The sequence below is a fragment of the Chiroxiphia lanceolata genome, chromosome 6, assembly GCF_009829145.1.
Source record: "Chiroxiphia lanceolata isolate bChiLan1 chromosome 6, bChiLan1.pri, whole genome shotgun sequence".
Classification (NCBI taxonomy): Eukaryota; Metazoa; Chordata; class Aves; order Passeriformes; family Pipridae; genus Chiroxiphia; species Chiroxiphia lanceolata.
In genome coordinates, this window is record NC_045642.1 from 59569770 (window position 1) to 59586662 (window position 16893).

Genomic DNA, 16893 nt, shown 5'->3' on the forward strand with positions numbered 1-16893 from the left:
TTTAATACATGCTCTTATTGGGGTTTTTCTCCTTTAAAATAAAAGCCTCAACAAACCCAAAACATTTAAGAGGAATAAAGATAAGCCAAATTTTCAAAGACCAAGGTGCTTCTTCACAAGGATAATTTCTCTTTCATTATTAGCCAATGTTGTCAATATTCCTTTCCAGAGGCACCTTGACTGACACTCTGAGTTCACACTAGGTATATATGGGGACATTTACTTTTTGATGTACAATGCCGACTGCCTAAAACAAGATTCCTTTCTCCCACCCTCTGCACCTGAACAAACATTTTTAAGGAAAACCACTTCTGAAGTCTCCTTCTTGGTACAGAACGTTGTCTCTTTGATCCAAATATCTTTTGCTGCAAGTACCCTAGCACAATATGGATGCACCTTGGATGGTAATAATGACTATTTAAAACCAGGGCCCACAACAGTTCATTTGAAATACAGCTTCATTTTTAAATGTATTTTTAATTCACAAATGTGCTGTTTTAAAGCTCAAAAGTCAACTACACTGAGACCCTGTAGCAAACATTCATTTATTTGCTGTGTTCACTTAGGCAGGAGTTGAGGTGCAGAAATGTGGTACATGCACACGCAGCATGGCCTCAACCAACACACTGATGATTTTTTTCTTTGTAGGAAATTAATATATTAGTAAGGCTGATGTACCTTGGAACAGAGATTAACACAAAACAGAAGATGCTGTGGGAAAACACAAGCCCTGAATCCTACAACCCTGCCTACAGCCAGAACACTTGGTTAACCAGGTGTGGAGATGGTACATTTGAAACCCCTGCAGTCCTCAAAGACCAGACTTCTTACAGAGGAACTGAGCCAGACAGATGAGTACCAGAACCAAATCCTTCTGTCCTAGAGCTCCCCCATAATTCCCAATCTCATGCAGAACCCCCTCAGCCCTTCTCCCTAGACTCTCATCCCATGCACTCCCACCTGTCCTAAGTCTCCCCACTCAAAGCAATGGCACCATGTCTCCCCATGTTCCCTCCATCCATCTGATCAGCTGCCCTGTGCTTCCCCATCCCCCCAGCCCTGATCCCATGCTCTACCATGGCACCACTGCTGCTGCTGCCAGCACTTGGTACTGATTTCCCTGCCACGTTCTTCCAGCGACTACCTCCCGCTATGACCATCCCTTTGTCCTTCTCTTGGCTCTCCCTGCATGACCCTTGAAGTCTGGCAAGAATTTCAGAAAAGCCAGGTGTAGGCTGTGCTTACCCAAAATTTGTCTGAAGGTGGCCCTGAGAATAAGCATGGAACACAACACAGGCATCTGGGAGATCTTTCATCTGTGCTGCGAGAACAACGTCCTCCACGCCGGAAAACAGACTCCATTCATTGAGAAATGGAATAACCAGGAATAAAACCAGCCTGTGAGATAAGTCTGCACACACATGCCTGTCTTGCTCTCAAAGCAAGACAAACAGACACAGCCCAACCGGCCACTGACTCAGAGGAATCTGTAAAGATGTTATCCCAGCTCTGCCATTCCAGGTCACCAGCGCTCCTCCAGGTAAACAACGGAGAAGATGAAGGAATGACACAGAACTGCTTTGATCAGCAGCAACAGAAGAAAGGATTAGAAGAAAACATGTAATGTTCTCACAAATGCAGGCAAATGCTACGAATAAAAGGATCATGGCAAAAAGGTCACATATTTTTCTAGGTATATATACAAATTTACTACTTTAGCTTCCCTAAATGGATTCAAATCCTTCATCGAACTTACAACAATTCTTCAAATGTTCTTAATGCTCTCTTTAAAAGAATTTTCCTCTCTAAAAAGTCATCAGCTGATGAATGTCATTTCACATCTAGTCTGTAGAGTGGAGACAGTCTACCAACCATTTGCAGAAGAAATTAATGTTTTTATTGTTAAATGAAAATTAAGGCATCTGAACTATTTTTTTTTTATATCTAAATTCTAAAATATTTAGTTATGTGAAGTCCTCTTTAAAGAGCCATCTTCAGATAGTCATCTTCAAGTACATAATAACCTCCTACAAAAAAGCAAAGAACAACCTGCTCTTGGCACCTACCTAGGCAGAAAATGAACTTGTATCAGGTCAAGGAAACACACAGTTACTGAATTTCCCCCAAAATGTAAAAGCAAGGGCAGTAAGTGCTACCAGAGGCTGCCTGGGAGGCTGCAAAGCCTCCATCTCTGGAGGTCTTTAAGAACAGGTTAGACCAGTACCTGGCACGAAGTACCCCTGGCTCTGCCTCACAGTGGGGGGAAGGACCCCACGACCTCTCAAGACGCCCTCCCAGAACTACGATTAGACAATTCCACAAGGATCCACTGCAATTTTGGCACCAATGCTTCTCACTTTATTCATTTTGCTTCCGTGACTTAAAATTCCACGCTCACAGAGGAACTTTCCGCTCCCATTTTTTTAATACCATCTCTACCAAGACACAAGGAGTCTCCTCATACTCACACTTTTGGACAAGTTATTTCTTTCTGTTTCAGCCCAGCACTCCTTTCTGGTATGTTTACTTTTAAACAGTGCATCGAGCAGCGCCATTTAACAACTTTTTGCATCAAAAGTGTGGTTCAATAACTTTGCACCGCTCATTTAGCACGAACTCTTAAGATTTAACATTTATGATGTTTGCAACTCTTGGCCAAAGTATAGCATCAAAAGAGCATGTGTGCACTGAATTGTATCTTGTTAAAAAGAACAGCAGCACTGAAAAAAGTTATATTGGAACAATCTATAAATGTGTTTACATTATATGAATGATTTGCTGTTCCTTCACAAGGCATGTAGGAAGTCAGCACTTCTCAAATGTGTAAAGTATTTCCATGTGCTTAAAGCATGATCTTTCCAAAACAAACAATGATTGAGAAATTTTTTATTATTCTTTATTTCCCTGCCAGCTGTTTTGTTGGACTCTCCTCTCAGCCACCTTCTTTCTTTCAGTCAGATCTCTCCTTACTGCTCATAGTAACACCTACTCAAGCAATGGCATATTCAGAGCTATAAGACTCAGAAATAGGAGGATCTCAGGCTGATTTAAATGGCATTTTCCTTAGAACACTCTACAAAGTGTCTTTGTGCTATTGTAGCTAGTGGCAGGTCTGGCTGTTGCTTGGGATGGAATTTGAACATCCTACACTAGGGCCTGAAGCCCAGTTCCTGATGCTCTATCCCAGTGCCTGCTCCCACACAAGCAAGGAAGCAGCTGACAACCTGGCTGGACCCCTCCAGCAGTCTTCTCCCTACAAGCCTTCTCATGGGACCAAAACACTCTGTGTGAACAGAGATGTACCTCTGCAAACAGATGGTAAAGAGCTGGGCAAGCAAGTAAGCTCTTGGGCAACTCCATAAACCAAACAGGACACTTTAAAACCCAAACAAACAACCAAAAAAAAAAAAACCCTCAAAAAACCCCAAACCCTAAGAACAGTTTAATTCATAAAAGTGACAGCTAAAGCTCAGACCTGCTTCACTGCTGGCTACAGCCACTCTAACAAGTACATCACTTGTGCTGTTCACTCCTGTACAATTAACACTGTTGGCACTATTTCATTTACTAAATTCCAATCATTACAGCTGTGCAAACTTATGGGCCTGATTTGTATTTATACTAATATGTGTATATAAACATGTGCTGCTTTAGCCACGTAAAGGAGCCTTAAAGCAAATGAACAAATATTTATTTTAACAGAGCAGTATAAGAGAGACCAACCATAAAACAGAATCAGGTCAAGAAGTTCTGATTATGTCTGTCCACCAAACAGCTTAATTTCTGCTATGGCATCTTTCCTAAGGCATTTCAAACAGAAATCCTGCAGAGAGATATGGGGAGACATAGAACTGCATTTTCAAAATCCAGCCTCCTTTTCCAAGGCCATCACTGTGTAAATGAGGTGAGGGGAATAACAAATACCATCATTTACTTTTGTCCCTTTTTCTCCAGAAATACTTCTTACCCACATTAGGAAAAAAAAATTCATTAAGTCAACATAATGTGCTGAATGTTTACGTACTTTGATATAACAGTAATTATTTAGTAAGGCCAGAACCCAGTTAATGTTTTGGATTTCAGTCCGTGGGCTGGAGTGCAAAGGAAGCGTTCTGATGACAGATCACTTAAATAAAGTTTATCTGGCATACACTTCAAAACCAGAGTTCAAAAACTTAAGGCACAGTTCTGCATGTATGTGCTTGACTCTTAACAAAACATCTTTATATAAACAGAGGGCTAGGGACTTAGTATGACAAACGTATTTACTATTGCTAATCATTCTCCAACGTGCCACTCGGAAGTTGCAATCATATTGTATATATAAACCTATGAGATTTAAGTGAGCAGTATGTGGATCACAGAGCTCTGGATAATTTTTTAAAACCAGCATGTTAGTCCTAACCTGAGTTATATCATCCAGCATTTTTGGTGTCCCTCAGTTCATATGTTTGAATTCTATACCCACGTATTGTCAAAGACAGTGGAGATCCAGGAGCCACAGTTTCTTTCTCCTTTTTTCTTTTCAGAAATAGTATCCTTCTCAGCAGATCAATGCAGCGCTCATTGCTAAAAATAAGGCACTGTTATTGATGACAAAAATCCAAAGCTAAAGCAATACACAATATATACCATTACCAGGAATCAGGAAATGGTGCTTAGCAACTGCAGAATCCCACTTGTCACAGGGCAAGAATGCACAACCTCAAGAATCTCCACTCCAGGGAAGCTGCCTGGCAGGAATGCTCGTTCCCCGAGCACCCTCATTCAGAGACCTGCTGGAACACACTGTAGCTGCCCTCTGCCTGGGACATCTGGCTTACCTCTGCAAAGGGACTCAGCTTCATGGCACTGACAGCCAGCCCAGAGTGTCTGAGCACTGAGCTGGGACACAGCCACCACACACAGGCACCAAGACTGCGAGGGCAACGCAGCAGCCTCGTGGTACAGACCCACCTAATGCTCAGTGCCACTGGAAATTTTACCTTTACATGCATGCTCTCTAAACAAATACATCTATTCCGAAAGGATCAATACACCCAAACACACCAGCTCCTCTTGAAAGTAAGTGCTGTGATTTTGCTGTGATTCTAAACTACCAAGAGCTGTGAAAAGGAAAATATTCCACCCAGCTGTAAAAGAGAAATGTGCGCAGTACGAGCCAAACGAAGATTAAAAACAAAACACCAATTAAACTCAAAATGGCATAGATCTCAAAGAAATCAATTCCATCTGAAGAGTTCCAGCCTGAAGACAGACCAGCTGAGCTAACAGTGAAGGAGGGCTTGATTGACTGATTTATTTTTTTAACTTGAGGCAAAAGCTAAAAGCACTTAAAAAAAAAAAAAAAAGGAAACAAACCACCGCAACCCACACACCAAAACACACTACACGAAAACTGACAAACCAACCAACCAAACCAGAGCAGCAAGAGTCAGCAAAGCAAGGCTGAAAGGCTGAAACAGTCCCTAGACACACAGACAGGGTGGCAAAGCCCCCGTGGGAGCTGCAGAAAAGTTGTAGTCTAAACCACAGTGTGACATGCACCTCACTTACCTCAGAGTACCTGGCGTATGTCTAAGCAACTCTGAAGGAGCACAATTGATTAAAAAGATATTTTGACAGACTTTTTTTGCGTTTGGAACAGGATTTTGGATAATTGCTCCACAAGCTATAAAAGAAACAGACTGAAAAACAGGAGCAGCCGCTCAGGAGTTGTTTGCACAGGAAGCAATATTGCAGGAAAAGGCAATAATAAAGAACAGTTAATTTGACCTGAGCTGATGAGGTCAATGTTTTAAAAGAAATAGCTCCACATAACATAAAATAAGAATATTATTTCCCATCAGAATAGTACTGCAAGTGTAACGCTGCATGAAATCTATTCCCTGACACTTGTTATGTGCAGCTTAGTGCTAACACGCATTCCTGAGGTGTCCTAGACATCCTGTGTCTGACACAAATCCATTCCTCTGAAATACTGATTCTGTGACTGCTCCCTCCTGCAAGCTCTGGCTGCCCTAGACTGCACACTGCTCTCCCCAGCATTCAGCTGCTAATAAGCCAAAACTACAAGAACTGGAATAAATCCGGGTAACGTTCAGACCCACAAAGTTATATTTAACATCGCTGCTGTGATTTGGGCAAGGGAAGCAGTAGCTGGAGCAGATATTTCACTCTTAATTTGCTGCCATTCAGGGGTGCTGTTGACAGGAGATGGAGCCCGGCTCAGCGGAAGAGCCACGAGGTTAGGAATTCAGTAGGGCTGGATCCTATTCCTTCTTCCTCCGCTGCTCTGCCGTTTAATCCTGGGCGAGAACATCCCCTCCGGGCATCTGGTTCCCCTCCCTCCCTGACACATCTATTTACACTGCAGATTCAGAGGGGCAGAGACCATCTTGGTAATGACAAAGCATGTACAGCACTCTTCACTAATATTTCTATTAATAAATATTCCCACTGCTATTAAGTAATAAAACAAAAATGACGGCAGAAAATGAAAGGTCAATGACGTGTTACATTAATTCTGAGGCATTCAGGGACAAAATGCAAAAAGGCAAACTCTCCCATGTGGTAGCAGGCAAGAGGACACCTATGTTGTTTTCCTGAGTGTTTTGGCAATCCAATTAGAGGTAATTGGGTTTTTAACTACATGAGATTACTTCAAAAATACCATCACTAGAGGCAAAGTGTCCTGGGAGGCTGGGGGAAGGGAGAACAGGAACATTATACAACTGGAAGAAACAGAAAAGGGACAGCCTGAAACATGCTGGAGAGAGCATAAGCCTAAGGCACTCATTTCTTACAAATATGGAACTGGCTGGGCCATAGACTCAAAAGGTTCCATGTTCCCACACCAGTGAATTAAAGAGGAGTTAAATACGTCCACACTTCTATGCATTTTTAACCACAACGGCAACGTAAAGCACAGATCTACAAGCACCAAAAGGTTCCCACAGTCCTGTAAATGCCAGAGACATAAAAAGAAAACTGAATTCCTGTAACAAAATTAATTCCTGTTGCACTTGCAAACTGCCATTTTGTGTGCAATACATATGAGCACCTCTTTTACACCTCAAAATGAGCTTCACATTAAAGCTACCTCCAACCAGAAATGGTCACTCCATTCACCAAGAAACAGAGGAACGATTCTCTTACCAGACTTAGATTTGTTTGGCACCCCCTGATAAACCCTAGAAACACTGGAAACATCATTCATTCCTAACAACCTTTGCTCTTTTTGACAGCTACTAAAATCTGAAGTACCAGAATTGACAGGAAATAGCATTTTTAGCACTACTGCAGTGATTGCTACTTTTGTGGCTTTACACAGACTTGAGATCAAATAAGACTGTTTCAAATATTCAGATATGCTTAAAGTGTATTTCTTAATATGATGACCATGATAAGGAGAAAGCTCCAAAGCACTTCCTTCCCCCCACTCACAGAGGTAAATCAAACTGATCGACTTGGAAGGTAAACTTGGTGCACAGAAGATATAATTTACTGAAAGAGTTAAATAGCAGACTAGAGAGACAAACCCTGCTTCCACTTCAAAGGAGAAAAAAAAGAAGGAATTTAACAAAAGGAAAAGTGAAGGAGGCCCTGTCCCCATGAACTAATTGTCTGTCTTGTGCTATAGGGGATGCTCTTGCTTAGCTTACAAGTGAAAGACATTCCCTCCTCCCCCTGCATGCAGAGGAACTCACAGCACTAATATGACACCTTAAATGAGCCAACTTCCTTGAGCATTGCCCAGGAGACTAGAATGGACATGCCTCCTAATTCAGACACCCAGAAACATGTCCAATTAGCAGCCAGGCAGAACAGCATCTCTGATCAAGGCCTTCCTAGGAAAAACACTCATGTTCAAGCCGGAAAAAAACCCAAACCCGTGGATTGCCACAACTGGCACACTTTTATAGCCTTTGTGTAAACACCAGCTTTGGATTAGCCAGCATCTCAGCTAGCTCTATCTGGATTCCTTTCTTTTGAAACAAAATTAAGGAAAACACCCACCAGAAAAGGTCAGTGACCAAACTACAAGGAAAATCTAAAAGCACGGGAGAAGAATGTACACAGTGATTCATTAAATGTGCGCTGCCGAAACTCTGACAGCGAGAGGAGGCTTTTCCCAGAAATATACCGAATGAGCGGAACTGTTGAGCCAAACAGAGCACTAAGCTCTGCCAGGAGAGGTTTAGGTTGGATATTAGGAAGAAATTTTTTTACAGAGAGAGTAATCAGACATTGGAATGGGCTGCCCAGGGAGGTGGTGGATTCACCCTCCCTGGAGGTTTTTAAGACGAGACTGGATGTGGCATCAGTGCCATGGTCTGGGAACCACAGCGATGTCGGATCAAGGGTTGGACTTGATGATCTCAGAGGTCTTTTCCAACCCAGTAGATTTTATGATTCTATGATTAATTAGAACTATATTTCTTAAGAAATTCTCAGTACTCCCCTAGAGCTGCCCCTACCAATACAGGTGGTGAGAACCCCAACGGTTTAGACAGGAGCAAAGCCAGAGCAACTATAAAGAGCACAACGAAAGCTCCACCTACTCCACGTGTACACCTACACAAAACTAATGGACTGGGCATCTCAGGTTCTTAGAAAAACACTCAGTTTGGAAAATACACTTATCAATAAGGTGAGTATCCAGGTGTGGATTCACCTTACACTGTCACCAGAATACACCATCAGGGATCACCAACCCCACCAAATCATGTGCAGTATTGCTTGTTACAAAACTAACTGCTCTGCACCCAGCAATTTGCGTTTGACTACAATAACTTTCCAAGACACACCCCAACCCTAATCTGGAAACATCAAGAATCAGATATTTTGTTGCATTCCAGACTCAGTTTTAACAGTGAAGCCAATTAACCGGCAGAGCATTGTGAACTTTAGGTCTCACTCATTCCTTCAGTTCCTATTTAGATCCCATTTGTTTAACTAAGGTGACTGGATCTCACTGCATTTATGGCTGCACTGCTCAGATTTGGCATGTTCTGTGTGAAGGAGGTACTGTAAATTGAGTCATACCTTCTCCCAAACCAGAGGCAGATGACAGTAGAAAGTAGATCTTTCTGCCTTTGAATGGACTTTTGTTCATTTTGTGTTCTGATTTTTGCACTCAAAATGCAGTCAGCAGAACTCTCCAATCTGTGGCTCTTCCCAACACTGCATTCAGAAGGACAAGTCCTTTCCTTTTTATTGCTGGGTTATTCACATACCCAAGGTCCACCCAGCACATGCTGTGACGAAGGGTCAAACTGCTTTACTTGCTTAGCTAAACTTCCAAATCCTCTTCACAATGCCTGTTATTTACCCTCCTATTTATAATTTTGTATTTAGCCATATTAGAACACATTCATTCAAATGAGGCCAGCTTGTCAAAGCAGCCCCATAAACTGCCAATTTGCATACCATCCACAGCAATTCAACATCTGCTTCCAAGCACTGAGCTGTGTCCTAGCAGAACACCCACAGAATATTCTCATGCTAGGGAACCAACTACTTTAAAAATTACAATTAAGCCACTTAATACATTTATTGTCCAGAATCTCAATATTGTTATTATTGTGTAATATAATCTCTATATACTTCTAAAAATTGGTGTGATGTAATACCTAAATCAAGCCCCCTGTACAGAAAATATGCACACATTCACCTTTCTCAACAAAACCTCTAATTTTATCAGTGTAAAACTTTTGTTTGATGCAATCCATTTTCCATAAATAGTAGTCACCAACTTGAAATACTCCTATCCTTAACTTTATTGTTAAAAACATTAGTAGAAATAAATACAGTTAAATTGTTTGTTTTTAATTTAGGACTAAGCTCAATCAGGGTGAGGCATTTTTTTGTTTTCTGGGACTGAACAAATTAAATTAGTTATTTATTCACATTTTCTGAACACTGGTATAGTAACAATTAGTTATCTGATGTATCCTCTATTATTCCAAATGCTAAGATTTCAATGTCGTGCTGCTAGAGATCTCTTCATCCAAGACTTTAACTGTTCCCAGATGAAGTGTACTTAAGGCTGCAGATCTCAAGATGTCCACTACCATATACAGCATTTAATATTAATTCATAAATGCATTAGAAAATACTTCCACTGCCCTTATCATGTAACGTAAGGTTATCTTCTTTTTCCAAGGAGAAAGGCCACAGCAAGAAGAAGTACAGGCACTCAATTGGAGTATTTTTAAACAGAACAACAAATATTTTCTATCCACTGGTTTTCCTACACAAACAGAAAATATCCCACAAACCATATCAATCTCCCCCAGATTCTTAGATTTTAAAAGAAATTGGAAGAAGATCAATTTATAGAACAGGAAAACAAAACAATCCACACAGCTTTGCAAAAGCTGGCACCACTTTTGGAAAAATGAGCTGCAAATGCTTCTACACTGCGAACACTTTGGCAGATAATGAACACAGTATAAATATTCCTGGCAAAAATAAATTGACTGCTGATAGGAAACTAATTTAATGCAAAGGTTTTTGCTTTGCTGCCTTGGGTATTGAGAAGGGTGGAGAGGGTTGGTTATTTTTAAGACATCGTTTACCACTATCAGTTCTAAAATACAAAGTCTAAAATATGCAGGGATTTAAAAGAATACAAAACAGAAGACCAGTAAGGTGCAGAAAAGATCAGTAACTCATGCTCCCACCTCCAGCTTTACATTTACACACAGAGGCTTCAGCTGCCACCGTAGCAGTGACACATTTGCAAAAGTACTTGTTGCTTCCCAGAGCCAAATAACAACGAAAATAATGTCCTTAACCTTGGCATAATTATCTAGATTGGGAGTTTCATACTCACAGATTGCTCCAGTGCTTAAGAAAATCTGAAAAAAGTGAAGCCTATTCTTGAACTTCCAAAATTTCAACTTCCAGAATTGGTACAGAAACAAGAAAAATAATTCAAAGACACCAAGATTTTGCAAAGAGAGAGGTATAGCTTGTTTTTTGACAACTGTGCAATGAAAATGTTTCATATATTTGTGATGAGTCTCAGTATTCCAACTAGTGGAACGATGAAATTCTTCGATTAATTCCTAATTACTTACTTAATTGGAAGAGAACAGGGTATTTAACATAATATGCAACTCAGGTTTAAATAACCTCTGAATTTCTTACGAGGAAACCCTTGGCCTTTTGAAAGGCGTTAAAAGAAGAAACAAGCAAGTCTTACCATTTTGATGCCAGTGGAAAACGTGACTGGTTTGACAGGTTTGGGTTTTTCCAGTTGCATTTCTAGCTGAGTAGATCTGTCCTTATGCTGAGCTAAAAGCAGTGAAGCAGGAAGATCAGAGCTCTCCTGTAAACACACGAGGAACAAATTTGAATGCTAAACCAAAACAAATATTAATTAACACTACATATTCTTCAAAACTGCAAGCTGTGTCTGCAAGGCCATCACTAGGAGAGCAGTGTAATGCCAAGAATCCTTTAAGAAACAGTTCGCAGAAAAAGATCATTTTCAGTAATAAGAAAAAGCTGCAGCAACCCCATAAATCAGAGCAACCTGCAAACAACCATTTTTATAGAATCCACATTAAAGACAATATAACAGGCTCCTTATTCCAAGTGGTCAATGCAACTATATTTATTAAAATAAAAAAAAAAAATTAGAACTTAATCAGAGAAGGAATAATACCAAGTAGTATAACTTGGATCAGATGTTTATCTAAGACACATTCTTTCTACCAATGAACTCAGACCAGTTTGAAATTGTTTCCCATTAGATTTCACCTGAGGCCGTTTGGAAATGATCCTTGCTCTGCTCTGCACAATGGCACTATTGTAAGTGCAACCAACAGCATATTTATTTTCTCCTTCAGCAACTTATTTTTAGGGAAGTCAGCCAATTTTTTTTTTAAAAAATATATATATAAAGTAGTAAAATGAATAATTAAGCAAATGAACTACTTAAACTCTCAGGACGAAATGATTATTAACATACATATATGTAACTGCATTCCTGAGAGGGTCAGGAAATTATTGGCTAAGTAATTTTCTAAGAGGCTAATGCAACTATCCACAGAGAAATCCTTGAGAATTCCTGGCTAGAACTGCCATAAAGTTGAGAGCAGGGAAGAAGTTCAGATGGATTCTTCCTGAACTGCTCTAGTGCAGTATTTTATTCCTAAGGCCCTCAAACATCACATACACTTGTTTCAAAAACGAAGTAAACACCGAACTATGAAACCATATTTGTTACTCACAAAACTTCATTAACTGGACTGTGATTTTTTTACTTAGTTCAAGGCAAGAAGTTGGATGTTTTTAATGCCATGACATGTTTTGCTGTTTTCATGGTATCCAAGAAAAATCTTCTGAAGTGATCACGAAGAACAGTCACATTATACACTGACTTTTCACATCACTTACCAGTCCTTTTTCCTCTCTATTTTTTGTTACACTCCCTTTATCTAACAAGCAGATTGCAAGTTAAAAGTAGAAAAACCTCACATGGCAAAATCTGCTCCAGAATTACAAACAGAACAACTAACACACATAATCCTACTCACATTTCTGTGATTAACTGGGAGGAGGAGAGGGAAGATGCTAAAAACCTAAACTGTAGTAAGTGACAGTAAGAGACATCTAATTTCTACAGAACTTGAAGAAAACTTGGACCACAAATGCAACAGTTTACAGTCTGCTTCTTCCAAGAGTTGTACATCTCTAAACACCACACAGCAGCATATGCTGCCAGCTGCCAGAGGTTAAGGATGCAGAATTCCTGTAATCATCAGATCTAACATGTTGGGGGAGAAGGGAAAAGTGGGAAGAGATCTCTGGTTCATTTTGTCCTCTCATATTCCTCAAACACTCACTGCATTTCTAACAAAATAACTCAAGGAAGCCAATTTCGCACCAACTTCTCAAGAGTTCTCACAATGCCCAGTAACCAGATTACACAACTGTGGGAAACCCACACCGTGCCAGCAAGGCACCACATCCTGATTGTTTGTCCTTCTGAGTGCACACAGAGCCCTTCTGTTAACTATTAACACACGTGAAAGTTCCAATGCTGTGAGCGTTTACCCACAGCCGCAATTTTCTGTATGGGAAAACAAACTGTGCAACAGTATGAACAAAGCTGTTTGTAGGCAACAATGGCTGAAAGATCGGTCTCAAAGCCCACAAGGTTCTGGTAAAAGTGTGGATATGGTGTCTTTAAGGCACCTTGCTGTTTGCTTGGCTCCAAGCTATGCCACAGCTCAGGGAAAACCTGCCTCTCTGCCACGTGCTGCAATCTCATTTTGCTCGTGGCTGGGAAGTGTCCACTTGAAGACGAGAGTGCAAGTCCCACAACACACAAGACATCTAAGAGCAGATCGAGAATCCTCTGTATATATGTGAGAGAGTTTATGCAGCAAATAAAGAAAATGCCTTCAATCTTCCAATAACATATAAAATGCATTTGAGACTACAAGTCTAAATTACGACAAGGTGCTGTGCTTTTAAAGTGAGAGGTCTTATTGTAAAAGACGTCACTTAAAGTGAAGATACTATAGCATCTAATTTAGTACTGGAGTGCAAAACAAGTACAGGACCAAACTGCTCTTCCAGTGGCCTGCAAAACTTGAGCCTCCACAATGCCTTGGTCACCTCTCCACCAAGTGACACCAGCTTTCCCCTCCCTGTTCCCAGCCAAGGATGGGTTCATGGAGCCTTGGCCCCAGGTCCAGTCCTTTCTGTAAGAGCTGCTGCACTCCCCAGGCTGGTCAAAAACCAGAGCCTGCTGCACAACACTTTAAATACCAAACATTTCTGTGCCTTTTTCCCTGCCTCTGGACTACCTAAATTACAGGCTCTTTGAAAATGGCACAGCATTCTCAAGCACTTTTGCAAACAACTGAGACCTTTACTCCCTACAAAACCACCACAAATAACACATATAATGACTTGGACCACCAAGATGATTAGAGGGAAGGAGCACCTCTCCTACGAGAAAAGGCTGAGAGAATGGGGATAGTTCAGCCTGGAAAAGAGAAGGCTTTGTGGTGACCTAATTGCAGCCTTACAGTACCTGAAGGGAGCCTACAAGAAAGATGAAGACTATTTACAAGGGCCTGGAGTGACAAGACAGGGGAAATGGCTTTAAACTGAGAGAAAGTAGGTTTAGATTAGATATTAGAAAGAAATTCTTTACTGTGAGGGTGGTAAAACACTGGCACAGGTTGCCCACAGAAGCTGTGGATGCCCCATCCCTGGAATTGTTCAAGGCCAGGGTGGATGGAGCTCTGAGCAATCTGGGATAGTGGAATGTTCCCTGCCCATGGCAAGGAGGGTTGGAACAAGGTGGTCTTTAAGAACCCTTCCAATACAAGCATTTCTATGATTCTATGAGATTCACAGCTTCTTAGGATTTCAGCACCAAAGGAGGAAGAGGAAAGACCCAGTATCTCAACCTGCACCACACACAAAAAATTTGTCTTAAATTTTCTCTTGCTGTCCAGTGGCAAGGACAATCCTGGAAAAAAATTACCAAGACCTAGGAGATCTGGGCTGTAGGTTGCCCACACCAGGTGATCCATCCAAAAGAGAAGATTCAAAACCAATGGGTGAAATGTCAACTTCTCACCTTCCTCTGCACTCACAATCCTGTTGAGTCAGTGCTTTTGCCACTGGTATCTCTGTAGCCAGAAATTAATCTTTGTTGGTTTAGCAAAGAACCACCGACCTTAGATACAAGATCATTTTTTTACACCTGATTCTTTACACTATTAATGTTTATGTTTGGCTTTTGCTGCATTTCTTAATTAAGTTTTACTTACGATCAGCTTCATTTTCAGATTTGCAGCACAGCATTAGAGGGACTTCAGAGACCATAGGAAATGTTTATTTGTTTAACAACTGCTGGTTTTCCAGAGACTTTATAAGTCATTACACAAACACTTCAGTGTTGGTTTTATAAAGCTTTAGTATTACAAAACAAGTTTTGGCTCAAATTTAAGTTGACAGTGCCCCTTCAGAAACAGACATACAACTTGAAACTGCTCAGTTTCCTTTCTCAGCCTTTAAAAATCACCTTTATGTTGTTTTTAGAATATTAAGATATGTTTTAATAGCAATACATATGCAATCACAGTTAAAACTACCTATTTTAGTCATGTTTTAAGGATTATTTATAACCATTCTTTCTGAAAGCCATCTGGTGAAGGTTTCCAGTAAAACCTACTACTGTGTTAAAAAAAATAATAATAAAACAACCAAACACACATCACTGTCAGTTAAGAGTGTGTTTTAGAACAGGATTTAAGTAAGTCAGAAACCAGTTCAGAACCATATTCTGAGAAATTAAATTCAAATTCATAGTGGAGTTTTTATTAATTGATCCACTATTCCTAATTGTGTGAACTGTAAGTCCATTTACCTTTGAAGTGAAAATAGATTGCTGGATGCAAAGTTACAGACTTTGGGAATTTTCAAAGAACCTTTCTGCTCATCTCTGGTTTTGTCTACCAAAAATGAAACACCAGCTCCTTTCAGGAAAACCAATGACAGGTTGCCAGAACCCCTGGCTTGGAAAAAGGCAACTCTTCAAGAGGCCCTAAAACTTCTAAATTACACTTCTATCCTCTCTCCTCATGTCAGTGCCTTCTGCACTGGCTCAGAGAGGAACTCTGCTTTTTCAGGAAAAGTAGAAAAGCATCTGTATCTTCAGTATAAACTGAGATTACAAAGCAGGAATTAACACTTTATTAGTGTGAGATGCACTGAAACAAGACAGAAATTCTGATTTATCTGATTTAAACATACCAAACAGCTTTAAACAACACTGAATAGATGAACACCTGTGTGTATGGATACATACTTCTTTTTTCTGCATTCCTTCAAGGAAATGTGTTACTGCACAGAGACTGTCCTCACAGGTGTTAGAGGACATGATTCTCTGTGTGTGCACGTCTGTGCACACATACTTATATTGAAAATACTGCTTAAATAACACATTTATTGAGCTTCTCTATGGCCACACTTCATTGCATTTCAGATGCAGAATCAGTAGTATTAACAGAGTTTAGTATTACAGAGTATTAACAGAGTTTCCAGGAGTAGCTTGAGTTCTTCTCCATTTGTCTGTACACCCCTCAAATGAACTCAAGCTTCGTTCACTTCAAAAGGAGCAACTCATACATGAGAAGCTGGAGTAAGAGAACAGGACACACTCAAGGCAAGAATCTTTTCCTTTTAGTAGTTTTTGAATAAGAAGAGACCACTTATCATTTAGGTGCCCTGACCCATAAAGGGCTGACCAATGCTCAAATAACTCCTGAGGTTACTGCCCCCTGCTCTCCATCTCCATTGCAGAGGTGGCTGAGCTCATAAAGTAGCTCCTAATGACCATTTTGCTTCAACACACCAGACTATCAACCAGTATTCAGAACTGCTTAACAAGTCAACAGTGGGAGAGTCCAACTGAGCTTACAAATCCCAGATGCACTGTTCATCCAGCCCTTAGCTTAACAAAACCAGAGTTGTTTGCAACATTGAAATGAATAACACAAAATGTGCAAGACAGGGAAATAGGGGTAGTTGGTCAATGGTGGGGAATTAACACGTGATAGAGATAAATGTCAGTGTACTGCTACCCTGGTTTTGTTACTCACCAGATCATCCAGGAGTGCCTGTTTATTCTTCCTTTTTATCATCTGCTGTAGCTGTTCTTCCTTCTGTATGAACAGTCTCCTTTGTTCGCTTTCCTGTCGCTCTACCTCCAGAGCCTCCTCCAGCTCTTCCTGCTCCCGTGTCTGAAAGGGAAATCAGAAATGGGCTCACAGCAAGCCCAGAGCTCCACTGTCTGCCAAAGGACCCAGGGCAGGCCACGCAAGAGGAAGGCAGCCAAATTTTATCTTTTAAAGT

At 40.6% G+C, this 16893-nt stretch overlaps 1 protein-coding gene across 3 annotated transcripts in view; it reads right to left on the reverse strand.

Moving 5' to 3' along the window:
- MNAT1 (MNAT1 component of CDK activating kinase) overlaps positions 1-16893 on the reverse strand; it is a 119835-nt gene that overhangs the window by 53590 nt on the left and 49352 nt on the right. For all 3 annotated transcript variants that reach the window (XM_032692514.1, XM_032692513.1, XM_032692515.1), the window contains exons 5-6: positions 16641-16781; positions 11213-11338 (exon numbers count right to left, since the gene is read on the reverse strand). In XM_032692514.1, the coding sequence (XP_032548405.1) occupies positions 11213-11338; positions 16641-16781 (267 nt within the window). The remainder of the gene's footprint in view (positions 1-11212; positions 11339-16640; positions 16782-16893) is intronic.